The sequence below is a fragment of the Prinia subflava genome, chromosome 35 (assembly GCF_021018805.1).
Source record: "Prinia subflava isolate CZ2003 ecotype Zambia chromosome 35, Cam_Psub_1.2, whole genome shotgun sequence".
In the NCBI taxonomy this organism is placed as follows: Eukaryota; Metazoa; Chordata; class Aves; order Passeriformes; family Cisticolidae; genus Prinia; species Prinia subflava.
The window spans coordinates 92,263-105,323 of NC_086281.1; the positions used below are offsets into that span (position 1 = coordinate 92,263).

General features: G+C 62.6%; 2 protein-coding genes across 4 annotated transcripts; both read right to left on the bottom strand.

The window, feature by feature from the left end:
• Window positions 1-2,849: 2,849 nt before the first annotated feature.
• Window positions 2,850-6,818, bottom strand: SF3B4 (splicing factor 3b subunit 4). The gene is made up of 6 exons (XM_063421213.1): window positions 6,630-6,818; window positions 5,996-6,124; window positions 5,121-5,663; window positions 4,820-5,014; window positions 3,760-3,930; window positions 2,850-3,333 (listed from the first exon to the last, which is right to left on the bottom strand). The coding sequence occupies exons 1-6, from the start codon at window positions 6,661-6,663 to the stop codon at window positions 3,149-3,151; spliced, it is 1,257 nt and encodes a 418-aa protein (XP_063277283.1). The 5' UTR covers window positions 6,664-6,818; the 3' UTR covers window positions 2,850-3,148.
• Window positions 6,819-6,958: 140 nt separating this feature from the next.
• Window positions 6,959-11,533, bottom strand: MTMR11 (myotubularin related protein 11). Of its 3 annotated transcripts, none has more exons than XM_063421211.1 (15): window positions 11,341-11,533; window positions 11,145-11,260; window positions 10,699-10,771; window positions 10,439-10,581; window positions 10,080-10,336; window positions 9,899-9,986; window positions 9,731-9,819; window positions 9,501-9,622; window positions 9,345-9,408; window positions 9,066-9,136; window positions 8,810-8,985; window positions 8,547-8,717; window positions 8,158-8,349; window positions 7,649-7,897; window positions 6,959-7,267 (listed from the first exon to the last, which is right to left on the bottom strand). In XM_063421211.1, exons 1-15 carry the CDS (start codon window positions 11,387-11,389, stop codon window positions 7,169-7,171), a joined length of 1,959 nt encoding a protein of 652 aa, XP_063277281.1. In that variant the 5' UTR covers window positions 11,390-11,533; the 3' UTR covers window positions 6,959-7,168. The 3 variants fall into 3 exon arrangements, with proteins under 3 accessions (XP_063277281.1, XP_063277280.1, XP_063277282.1); XM_063421210.1 differs by having other exon boundaries at window positions 11,145-11,275; XM_063421212.1 differs by lacking the exon at window positions 8,547-8,717 and having other exon boundaries at window positions 8,750-8,985; window positions 11,145-11,275.
• Window positions 11,534-13,061: the final 1,528 nt, after the last annotated feature.

The following is a 13,061-nucleotide window of genomic DNA, read 5'->3' on the forward strand; positions in this document are numbered from 1 at the left end:
ATTCCCCCCCCGCAGCCCCCAGCCTCCCTGCAGAATGCCAGGAACATGGCGACAAGGGGGGAGAATTGGAAATCACACGTGTCCAAGGTCACCCGTCAACACCCCCCTGCTACCCCGACCCCAAAACCCCCCGGTTCCCCCTCCCATTCCTGCGGTGAATTCCCGATCCCCTCCGGCTGCTCTGCGGCCACATGACGGTGCGGGGGGATGACAGGAGCCCCCAAAAACGCACACCCAAAGGCAGAGCCGGGCTCCAGAGAATGTTTTGCAGGACAAAATGGCCACAGCAAGTGGGAAGGGGAAGCCGAACCCCGAATCCATCAGCGGCTCCGAGGACGCCGATTAACGCCGCGGGGAGGGGGGATGTGAGGTATAAACCCGTTTTGTTCCTCCTTACCTGGCTCAGCCCTCGCCCCGCTCCAGCTCCAGCTCCAGCTCCTTCTCGGCGCCGGCAAGGGGGATGCTCCCGCGAGCAAGGATGCTCGGGAAGGGATACGGAAAGAGGATGCTCCGGCAGCGACACGGCGCGACAGCAGCTCCCGAGGAGCAGCGCTACCGCCGCAGCCTCCGCCGCACACACGGAGCGCTGGGAGAGTCCATCGGGAAGGGAGGGATCAACCACGGCACGCGGCGAACCGGGGGGGCTCGGCCAGGGAGGGGGCTCGCCCCGGCGAGGGGGGGCGATGGATCTCCCGGGATGAGCAAGCGGAGCTCCCGCGGGATCGGGGTTCCCGTGATGGAGCTGCTGGGATGGACCCGCTCCGGAGGCTGCGGATGGCGGGGAGCGGCTGGGATGGGGGGCATGAGCCGGTGGCCCCCCCAGATCCCTCGGCGAAGCTCAGCCGCGCTCCTCACCCCCACCGCCGCCCCCCACCCCCGTCACGGCTGAGTCACGGCCTCCGCAGGGCTGGATTGGGGTTTTTTTTGGATCAAATCGTCCCTGCCTGGGCTGGCCAGACTCGGCCCTTAGGCTACAACACGGCACAAAAGCCCCCGATGAATTTTTTAGGGGGAGTTACGGCTGGAGAGGCACATCGCAGGATGAGATGTCCAAACCGACCTCCATTTCCCAGGGATTGCTTCCCGAGGTGGGGAAACTGGGACCCGCAGATCGCCAGCCCGATATCCCCAGGGCTGTGGGGAGTTGGGGGCTCCTGGGACTGGCTGAGTTCAGAGGGGGGGCCCGCACAGTCAGCAGAGCTGGGGGTGCTCTCAGAAGCAAGATCTTCCCTGAGCCCCCTTCACTGGCATTCCAGTGTTCCCAGAGCCCCTTCATCCTGCATCCCAACATTCCCAGAGCCTCAGCCTTCCCTGAACACCCCTTCTCCTGCATCCCCTGCAATGAGCTGACCCAGTCCCAGCTCCCAAAGTCTCACCATCTGTCAGGATCCATCAAGATTAGCACTTCACCCCTCGGACTGGAAAACAGCGATGGGGACCAGTCTGCACTGGTAATGCCAGCACAGGAAAGGATTTAGAAACCCAGGAGCTGAGAAGCATTTGTGACATTCATTGTTGGAAAAAAACCTAAAAGGGAGACGGAACCGCAGGACAAGGCTGGCAGGAGGAGCATCCCTGGGAACTGGGCAGCACCAGGATCCAGGCTGTGCCCTCTGGAGATCACAAACTCGGTGAGCCCCAGCCCCGGGGGGATGGAGGGAGTTCAGTGCCACATCCTCAGGCAGCTGGTGACTCATGTGCCACTGTCACGGCAGAGCTCCCTATCCCCTGCTTGGCCCCGGGGGTATTTTGTGGCTCAGCAGAGGGAACAGGCTTGGCAGCAGGACAGAGAATGGCTCCTCCTGTCTGAAGGCCCGATCCACATCTGCCAGGGCCTAGAACACAGCCAGTGGGATAGAGCTGAGGGGAATGGGATAAAATCAGGGACATGATGCAATAAAGTGTGGGGGGAATGGGATAAAATGGGATGAATAGGGAGAAAATCAGGGCTGACAGCGGACTACAATCAGAGAGAAGATAGGATGTAACTGGGAATGACAGGATAACACCAGGGATATTATGGGATAAAACTCGGGGTGACAGTGGATAACTCCAGGGGAGAAGGGGATGATGATTGTGTCCATGCAGGGAGACTGGCTGCCCTGGGTGGATCCTGGTGGCTTCCATGACTGAGGAGCAGTAAAATGCCACCCTGGGGCTCCCTGAATCCAGACAGGAATCACCAGATTCTTTGGATACTGGAGATCTCTTAAGCCCCTTGGCTCTCATCAGCATAGGGAACCCCCATTCCCACACCACATATCCCACCCCTTACAGCTAAATCCACTTACTCTAGCAGTCCATGTGGGATTCTCCCCACATTTCTGGATGTGAAGGATCAGGAGGGGGTTCCAACCTTGTCCCTCCCTTCCTAACTACCAGACCCTAGGACTTCCCACCTGGATGTGAGAGACAGCACAGCCTCAGCACAGAAGATGACGCTGGGATGAAGAAGGAAGAAAGCAGCATATTCCCACTTCCATGTCCCTCCACAAACTCCCAGTTCTTGGAGGCTCTGCACTGCCCAGGGGCACCAGGAAGTGTTTGTGGACCCAAATCCCCTTGAAGATTTCCCAGGGGCATGTTCAACTTTCGCTAAACCTTGGCACCAAAATACTCCACAGTCAAACCTCAGCTCCCTGGATTTGGGCAGGAATGGCTCAGGAACAGGAACCCAGCCATTGCAGTGGAGCAGCTGAAGATAGCACATCTCTTCCAGGCTTACCAGTGGAGCAGGGATCAGACCATGGATCAGCTCTGCTACCCCTCAGGCCCCAAATCCCTCCAGCCTGGTTCTTCTCAATGGCCCAAGCAAGGAAGAGATCTCAGATGACCACAAACAGGCAGTCTCATCCTCAATCTGGGGACCCTTTTGGTTCCCAAATCCTTTATTTGCAAGTGGGTCGCCACTGCTTTCCAGACAAAACCAACAAATCCAGTAAAAAGGAACTTGGAAAAGCTTCCGGGGATGAGAAACAGGAGGAGGTGGGGAGAGTGAGGAAAATTAACACTATAAAAAGAAATAGGGAGAAGAAACAGGGAGAGAAGGGGGGACCAGGGGATAGCCCCCAGCGCTTTGCAGGAATGGGAATGTTGATAGAAGAGGCTGTAGAAGGCTGGGGATGGGGAGCAGAGAGGCCCCAAGCTCTCAGGGCAGGGGTCCCCGCAGAGGCCCTCGTGGGGGGACTCCAGGGGGTCTCTGTGCCGGCCGAGGGGGCAGTGGGACCCTCTGGTAGCCGTAGGGGGGGGGCCGGGGGGGCCCATTGTAGCCGTGGGGCGGCATCAGCGGGGGCGGCCCGCGGAGCCCGTGGTGCGGCAGCGGCCCAGGGTGACCTGTGGGGGACAGGGAGTCAGTACTGGGGGCAAGGACAGAGCCCCCCAAGCCCCTTGGAGGAACACAGTCCACTGGCTCCAGCTCCCCTCCAAAACTTCCCTGGAGATGCCCACCACAGCCACACCCAGGTGCCCTCAGCTTGGCCAACACTCCCTGTGTGGGCATCCCAGAAACAGGAATTTCTCCCAAGACCCCCATGGGCACAGCAGGCCTCCAGAACCCTCCCAAAGCTGTGGATATCCCCATGGGGGCTGGCAGGGTCCCACGTCACCATGAGGAAACCCTGCAGAGACCCCACAGCGTGGGGGTGCCAGGTCCAGCAGGTCTTGCTTCACGCCCAGCTGCGCATCCCCTCCTGCCCCGCTGCGAGCAGAGCCCCCAGGAACAGATCCACGGGAGATCCAGGCACAGATCCAAGGACTCACCCATCGGAGATCCGAAGTGCGGCCCCCGGGGGGGGAGCCCCATGGGGGGGGGCCCGGGGTGCGGCATCCCCGGGGGGGGCCGGGGGGGCGGCTGCCCTCCGGAGCCCGGTGGGCCTGGGTGGTGCTGCCCCATCCCGGGGGGGCCGTGGTGCACCTGCATCGGCGGCATTCCTGCGGGGGGATGGAGTCAGGGGTGCCAGGAACCAGCTCCGGGCACCCCCAGAATGGCGGTTCCAGCTGGGTCTGGAAAGTGTGGGTGCAAAGGGGCTTCTGCTGCCAAAAAGGGGCTTGAAGAGGAGGGAACACAGAGCTTTCCAGCGAGAGGAAAGGGCTTAGATGTAAGTGTGTGGGAGAAGAGATGGGAAAGCGAGTGAGTGCAGCCCTGGGACAGTGATGAATCCCCATCCCTGGAGATTCGGACAAGCTCCCAGAGCCATCCAAAGCTCGAGGCTGCCCTGCTCCAGTTGGAGCAATTTTCCTTTTGCCCAATTTTCCTATTTTGTCCCATAAAAAAAAAAAATCCTTTCCTCCCAAGCCTCATTTTCCCTGGCCAGGTGTAATTGGCTCACTCAGGCACTGCAGCATCTGTTCCTGGCATGGCCAGAGTAGGATCACACAAAGCTCCCTAATTAGGGAGGCTCTGGATCAAACAAATCCCAGAGAATCATTAAATTGCACATTTCACAAAATCCGTGCTTTTGAACCCAGAGCTGAGATGCAGACACAGCTCCTTCCCAGGACCACAGGGCCGAAATGCAGGGAATCAGGGAAAAAGCTGGTTTCATTAAATTATTAATGCCAAAATTAGCTCCTGCCTTCCTTCTCTGCATCACTACCTTTCCATGTGCCTTCCTTCCTTCCCATGTCCCCGCCTCCCTGCATCCCACACCTTCCCAACCCCGTTCCCTGCTCAGGTGCCTCCCAGACAGCAATGTTTTCCTAAATTCCGCAAATCCCTCAGCAATTGCAACTCCCCCCTCTGTAAGTAGGAGAGACGAAAGGAAGATCCCCTCGTGCAGCCCCCGGCAGCCGAAGCTGAGCCCCGCTCCCAGCCCCGTACCTGGGTGGTGCATCCCTCCTGGCGGGAAGGGGTGCGGGTGCGGGGGGTGTCCCCCGGCGGGGGCAGCTCCTGAGGGGGGTCCGGGGGCTCCGGCGCCCGGGGGCATCGGCGGGGGGGGCATGGCCGGGGGCATCCCGGGGGGCAGCGCTCCAGGCGGCGGCACCGGCGGCGGGAAGGAGCCGGGGGGAGGCAGGCCTGGAACAGAGCGGGAATGTGGGCAGGGGGAAAACAAACCAAACTCGGGGAAAGAGGCAGCGTGGAAACAGCAGGAGCTGGGCCAGCACCCGGGCCTGTCACCCACCTGGGGGGGTCACCCCAGGCCCCAGCGCGGTGACCACGGGCGTGGGCACGGACGGGGGCGGGGGGGCGTCTGCGAAGAGCTGGTGGGGCCGGTCGGCCTGGGACAGGGGGTTCTGGGCCGCCAGCAGCCGCTCGGCCGCCGAGCCGTGCCGCTCGCCCTTGGAGTCCTTCTTGAAGGCGTAGGACACGGTGATGGGGCGGTTGCACAGGTACTGCCCGTTCATGGCCTCGATGGCCGCGTCCGACGCGTCGAAGCTGGCGAAGTTGATGAAGGCGTAGCCCTTGGAGTTGCCCGTGTCAGGGTCCCGCATGATCTTGGGGGTCTGCAGGATGACCCCAAAGGCGCTGAAGGTGTCGTAGAGCAGCTTCTCATCGATCTCGGGGTCCAGGTTGCCGATGAAGATGTTGGCGCCCACGTCCAGGTTCTTGTTGTGGGCCGAGGCCTTGTTCACCCGGATGGGTTTCCCATAGAGCTTGATCATGTTCATGATCTTGATGGCGTAGTCAGCATCCTCCTCGCTCAGGAACTCCACAAAGCCGTACCCTGGGGGACCCCAAAGGGGCTCAGGGGGAGGCTGGTTGGGGTTCAGGGAAGGGGCAAGAGACCTCAAAGGGCGACCTCAAAAGGACTTCAGGACAGAATGAGACCCACCCCCACCCCCCACTGGATTTAAAACTCCAGCTCATTGAAAACCCCATTTAATTATTGACTGAAACCCCCCTGATTTCATTTAAATGCCACCTAATACTTGGTTCAGTTCCCACTTAATTTAAACCCTAGGGCCCCAACACCTCCTGAGGGACAGAGGCTGATCCCCCTCTTCCATATCCCAGTCCCAGCCCCAGCTCCACTCGCTGGGATTTGGGGTTCCTCACCCTGGTGCTGGCCCGTGACCCGGTCCTTGGGCATGTGTGTGTTGACCACTGGCCCGGCCTGCAGGAAAAGCTCCCAGAGCAAGGGCTCACTGACTTTCTCGTCCAGTCCCCCCACGTACACCGTGGCATCTGTGAGGAATCGAGGTCAGAGCCGGGACAGCCCCGAGATAACGGAGGGCTCGGGGCTGGTACCACTCAAATCAAAGCCTCCCGAACTCAAAGGCCCCCGCGCCCCCTCGTCAGCCCTTAATCCAGGAGGCTGTCCCCCAGCCTCCCTTTTTCCTTCGGGAAACCAGAGCCCATCATGGCCCCGGAGCCCCACTCCGTGTCCACAGGGAGCCCAAAATCCCCTCCAGCGCCTTCGTGCGTCTCCAGGACACACCAAGGACTCCCCATTCCCCTCAGAATCCCCCCCAGCACCCCCCGATGCCCCCAGTGTACCCAAGGTGTCCACGGGACCCCCGCGGTGTCCCCATCAGGGCCCACAGCGTTCCCCCAGTCTCGCTCTGCCACCGGTACCCCCGGGCCCTCCTCCCCGCCGTTCCCACCCCGTCCCCGGTGTCCCCGGGCCCTCCTCCCCGCCGTTCCCACCCCGTCCCCGGTGTCCCCGGGCCCTCCTCCCCGCCGTTCCCACCCTGGTTCCTCTCCGAAATCGGCCCCGCCGCCATCTTCTCCCGCTCCGCGCGCGGGGCGCCGCACGCACGCCGGCACGCTCGACGCGCGTGACGTCAACGCGCAAGCCTCGCGTGCGCGCATAGGCCGGAAGTGGGGTCGGGCGGCGAAGGCGCGGCCGCCATCTTGGGTGTGGGCGGAGGGGCGGGCGCTGCCGCCCTCCTGTCGCGACATGGCCCCCTCAGCCCAGCGCCGGGGGGCCAGGGCTGGGCTCCCATCCCCACTGCCACGCCCGTTCCAGTTCCAGCCCATCTCTTGCAATGCCCATCCCTGAACTCCTCGAGCCTCATGGAAGCAGCACGAATTTAATGGAAAGCCGTGAGCCCGCAGTGTCCGCCCCGCGTCGGGGACACCCCGGAGCCGCCGCTCTGCCCTTCCCGGAGTCCCAAGCACCCAGAGGTAGTCGGGAGCAGCCAGGGGCACCGGGCTGTTCCAGAGCCGCAGGTCCCGGGTGATCCCGGCGGCGTCCCGGGGCTGGGCCGGGTCCGGCCCTCCGCGGGCTCAGTGCGGTCTCCGCAGGGTCCAGGCACGGAGCCGGTCCTGGAGCAGCTGCAGCTCCTCAGCCAGCCCGGCCAGGGACGGGGCCAGGCGCCCACGCTGCTGAGAGACACGTCCAGCACGGGATGGGGACACGGGACACGGGACACGGGACAGGAACATGGACAGGGCGTTCAGCATGGGACAGGGACACAGGAATGGGAACACAGGGCAGAATGTCCAGCACAGGACAGGAACACGGACAGGGTGGGATGGATGGACATGGGGTCTGTCCATCCATCCGTCCATCCCTCCCTCCCTCCATCCCTCCATCCTCCCCGCTGGACACACAGACAGAGTTAGCTGGATGGACATGAGTTGTGTCCAGCCTCACCCCCAGCCCAAGCAGCAGGACAGGCTGGGACCCTCCAAACTGGGACCCCCCAAACAAGGACCCCCCCCCACAGGCCCCAGCCCTCGCCTGTGCCTCAGTTTCCCCAGTACCTGTTCCTGGGGCAGCCCCCTGAGGTAGCAGCGGTGCCAGAGGCGGATGCAGGGCGCGGCAGTGCAGGGCAGAAGCAGCCCTGGGGGGGGATGGCAGGTCCCCAAGAGCCCCCCTTGTGTCCCCTGGCTCTCTGACGGTGACACCCGGTGTGGGGGGCGGCTCCACCAGGGCAGGGGGTGGGGGCACAAGGAGCCCTTAGCCAGTGTCAGCACCAGCCTGGGCCCCCGACACAGGCAGGGGTCTGCAGGCTGGGAAAGGGGCAGAACAGGGATTAGGAAAAATGGAAGGAAATCCAGAGGGGCCGAGGGATCAGAGGGAGTAGGGATTAGGGGAAAACAAAAAGGAGAGAAATCTGTTGTGAAGGGAAAACAGAGGAGGAAAAGTGGGGTGAAAAAACAGGCGTTAGGAATAAAAGAGGCTGAAAGAGGAAATGGGAGGAAACAATAGGGATTGAGGGAAAATGGGAGGCAAAGGAAAGGTGCGGCCCCCCCAGCAGAGTCCTGCTCACCGTGCCTGGGGCCAGGGGCTCAGCAGGGGCCAGGGGTCCCATGGGGTTCCGGAACTGCTCCCGCTGCTGCCGGGTGTAGCGCTGCTCCCAGGCCCAGACAGGGGGGAAGGTGTGGCTGCGGGGGCCTCTCCCGTGCCCCCCAGGGTCCTGCCAGCCCCCCACGGGCCGGTAGGTCTGGCTGGGGGGCCGGGACTGTAGGGGCAGAGTTGGGAAGTCAGTCCCCCAGTTGGGATGGGGAAACTGAGGCACAGAGGGGAAAAGAAGGGGTAAAATAAGAGATCTGGGGGTGCCTATCCCCAGTTTGGAACAGGGATGGAGAAACAGAGACAGTGTGAGAAGGGGTGAAATGGGAGAGTCTGGGGATGCAGCAATGTGCCCCTGCCCCTCACCATCCTGCTGTGGCCCCTCTGGCGCTGGCAGCTGAAGCGGAAAGTGCTAAAATAGGGGCTGAAGCTGCTGTCGTGCAGCGCCAGGAGAAAAGCCTCAGTGAAGCCAAAATCTGCTGGGAATTGCCACAGGAGCTGCCACGTGCAGTCCAGGAAGAGCAGGAACACGGGGGCCTGGGGGGGGATACGGGATGGGGTCATCTCACCTCCTCCCAGGCAGGGTCCCAGCTTCTGTCACCCCTCTGGGACAGGAGTAGGGGTCTCACCTCCTCCCGAGGGGTGTCCCGGCAGAGCAGCCCCAGCCGGCGCGGGAAGGGGTGCCCGGCTGCCACCCACTCCCGCTGCACCAGGCTCTGGAAGCCAGGCAGGGAGCGGGCATGGGGGTCCCCCAGGAGCTGCACCAGAGAGGCCAGGAGGCAGTTCAGGTCCCGGTCTGAGGGCTCTGGGGGGGAAGGTGATGAGGGGGGGCGTCCCCTTTCCAGCCCCTCCATCCTTTTCCACCCCCCATCCTGGTGCTCCCACCTTGCAGCACCACGGAGCAGCGCTTCCCTGCCAGCAGCGACACCACCTCCACAGCTTTTCTCAGGCAGGTGCTAGGGGGAAAAAGCAGGGGTTCAGGGAACCCCAAAATGCCACAGTCACCTGTTTGGGTGGCTCATGCCCCCACTGCAATGCCCTCATCACCCCACAGTGCCAGGTGGGCTGGGAGGGGACATTCCACCATGGGATTTAGGCTGAATTTCCCCCCTACACACCAAAATACCTCCCCAAACCCCAAAGAGCCCTTTGTCCCCTGCTCACCGGACATGGTCCAGCCAGCGTGTCCCCTCCAGGGCCGAGAGCCACTTCTCCTCTGCCACCGCACCTGGATCCCACGGGATGGGGTTTCAGCAGAGGGGGAGCTCCAGCCCCCTGGAAGGGTTAGGGGATCCCCAGGGTCCAGCCAGTGCCACTTACCAGGCAGGCAGAGTGCCCGCAGCCTCAGGTGGGCGAGCTGGATGTCAGCCAGCGTGGGCAGCTCAGCCACATCGGCCAACACGCAGGGCCCACGGTCCCCCAGCAGCAGCGTCTCCAGGCACCTACGGGCACAGGGAGCTCCACGTGGAGCCAGGCCAGGGACACAGGGAGCTCCAGGTGGGGCCAGGCCAGGGGCAAACCCTCAGCCCCCTGGGCCCCCTGGGACCCACCTCATGTCTTCGCCACCCGGCTCGGAGGCTGGGTGAAAGCTGGCGGCTCTCAGCAGGTCCCCTCCGCCCGGGTGGTGCCAGCACAGGCGCTGCAAGAGAAATGGGGTGATGCCCCCTTATCCCCCTCCCAGTGCCCCCCACACCGCCAGGGCCTGCTCAGGCACTCACAGGCACCCGCCGCTCCTGAAAGTGGGCAAAGGTTCGCTTGAGGTCATGGTCCAGAAGCCCACTGGGCACCCAGAGGTACTGGGGGAGGCTGTGGGAAGGTGGGACACAGGGTGGGGTCCCCCACATCACAGGTGCCATTTCCAGTGGCTCAGACAGTGTTGGGGGACTGAAGGGATGGTACCTGGGGGCCATGTCAAAGCGCTCATTGACGGCGCTAACCCTCCAGCCCACAGCGCCGAGACGCTGCAGCTCCTTCTCCCAGTCCCACAGGCTCTCAAAGAGCAGCATTGTGGACAAGCCTTCCTCCTCATCCTCTTCCTCCTTCTCCCTCTCCTCCTCTGGGGGGGCTTCGCCAGGGCAGGACCAGCCATCGTGTCCCTCAGCAGCGTCCCTCAGCCACGCCGCTGCCTCCCGTGCCTGTGTGATGGCGTTGGCCACCTGCGAGGGCAGCCAGGGATGGGGTGTGAGCCCCCAGCTTTCCCTGGGACTGTGGGGTACCCTGAGGTGAGGGCATGACACTTCTGTGCCTCCCTGGCTCACCCGGAACGCCTGCGGAGCCAGCCCGTTGTCGGGGAAGTGGAAGTGGAGCAGGCGGAAATCCCGGCAGAAGACAGCGAGTTCCTCGGGGATGAACTTGAGGGTGGAGGTGGCTGTCAGCACCTTGGGCTTGGAGAAGCTGCTGGCTGGGGTCAGGGGGATGAGGTTGTCAGGGTCAGCTGAGACCTGCCCAACTCATTACATGGGGCTGAGACCCCAGACCTGCCCAGCTCATCCTTCGTGTCCCTGGATGTCCCCATTACCTGCCACCAGTTTGTGGATGCAGGGCAGGGCCACCTCGTCCTCAGAGCGCAGGAGGCCACGGGAGCCAGGACCCTGTGGGAGATTGGAAAGGGCTGGAAACTGTCCCAGAGTGTCCCCCCAATCCCAGGAAGGGTGGTGGGGATGGATCTGGACCCAACTGTCCCATGTCCCTTGTCCCCCACTATGTCCTAAAATGAGGAGTTCCCAGGACGACACGGCGGGCTCCGCAGTCAATGAGCCAGGATGGGATGGGATAGAGATGGGATGGGAATCAGGGATGCATGCGGTGGGTTGGGCTGAGGGTCGGGGTACGGTGGGATGGGATTGGGATGCGGCGGGATGGGGTCGCGCTGGGGCAGGGGTCCCCCGGGCAGGCGACGCGGGGCCCCCCGCGGTCGCGTTCCTGGTCTCGCTATTCCCAGTGTTCCCGGTGTTCTCGTCGCACCTGGCCGGGCAGGAAGGCGAGGCGGCGGTCGGTGCAGAGCAGCGTCCCCGGGACGGAGCCGCCGCCGTTCGCGCAGCGCTGCCGGGCGCCCACCGCCTCCTCAAGCACCCGCTCCCCTGCGGGGACCGACACTGGGTCCGGGGCTCCAAGGGCCCCGAGCCTCCCCAAGACCCCCGGCCCCCGGCCCCGGCCCTACCTGGGAGCTTGGGGAAGGTCGGGCGGCGGCCGCCCGGGGCCCCGCTCATGGCGCAGGGACTTTGGCCGGGCGGGCCCGGAGCGCCGGGGCCGGAGCGGCCCGGGAGAGAGCCCCGAGCGCCCGGCCCGGCTCCGGCATCCCGCCCTCCACTCCGGCATCCCGCCCTCCCCTGGCATCCCTGCCCCGGCACCCCGCCCCTCGGGGCCCGAGATTCCACCCATCCCGACCCCTCGGATCCCGGCATTCCGCCTCCGGCCATCCAACTGCCCGGTACCGGCGGTGGGAAAGAGGGGGGAGCCTGGGGGCGGGCGGATGGCAGGGCGGCCTCAGGTACCCCCGAAGTTCAGCGCTGGGGCTGGGGTACAGACCCGGGACCCCGCCAGGGATGGGCGGTTCTGGGGTCCCGCAAGCGCTGCCCAGTGCAGGAGAACCCCCAAACCCCATCAGCAGCGCCACGGGAGGGGGAGCCCGGGGCCCCTCCCGAGCACACGGCAGGAGGAGCTGCTCGGTGACTCACCGCAGAAGCACGGAGCCTTCTCCTCCCAGGCCAACTCCTGCCGGCCCTGCCTTGCCGAGCCCACAGCGGGCAGCAGGTGCATTGTGGCCCCGGGGCTACCTGTGCCACCCCTCAGTGCCACGAGAGCTTCGGGCACCCCGAAACCCAAAGCCCGAGGCAGCCGAGGCAGCAGTGCCGGCACATGGCAGGGTAAATCCTGACAAAGCAGGCACATGGAAAACTCAACGGAACTCCAGTTCCAACTCTGATTTTCAGGGTATGTCCCCCCAGATTTTCGGGGCAGTCCCAGCTTTGGAGTCTGCAGCTTGTGCACCCCAACTTTCCTCCTGCAGGAGAATCACCTGGCAGAGGTTCCTGGGGACTCAGATCCGCTTTTGGCTCTGGCAAATGAGAGGAATTTCCTGGTGGCTTTGAGCCTGGAGCTGCCCCAAGCCAGGATGGGGTCAGTGTGGACCATGGCAGGAGAAAAGATCCTGGAAGAAAATCATCCAGCACAGCCATGGCGCTGGGCATGGAGTGTCCACTCACAATGCCAGGAGGGAGGAAACACACTGGGAGCTGGGAGAGAAAATCCCAGTGACAGAAATCCTATGGGAAACTGCTCCCAGGGCCCCACCTTCTGCGATCCATCTCCAACTACGCCCAAACCTCTTTTTCCTCTTTCATTTAGAGCTTCAGCATCCATATGGCCCATGCTGGATTTTATCCCTAATTTTGTCCCAAGACTCAGGTACCAAAGGAAGCACCAAAGGATACAGCTGGGGAAAAGACTCCAAGACCAGCAAGGATGGACAGAAACAGGGAGGGAAGGGTGTTTGAGGGTGTTCTTTTTTAAATGAAAACCAAGAATTAGTACCAAAATGGAATTACGCAATAAATAATATAAATAATAACCCCAGAAACAAATAATAAACGATAACCCTAAAATCACAATAGTTAGATGGAGAAGGGGACGAGAAGCAGCCCCAGGAGGGAACTGGGATTGCCCAGAGCCCTCGGGGTGAGGGGATGAAGGAGCTTCAAGTGCATCAACTGAAAGTTTTTATTGTCAATGAGTCTGTGGTGCCACAGCGAGGCCACAGGTACAGCCCAAGTGCAACGCTCTGGCCCTGTTCACCAGGAGGCCAAATACCACCAATTAATCTGGAATAATTTTAAAAAAAGTTGTTGTTTTTCTTTTTTTTGTGAATAAACCACTGCAGAA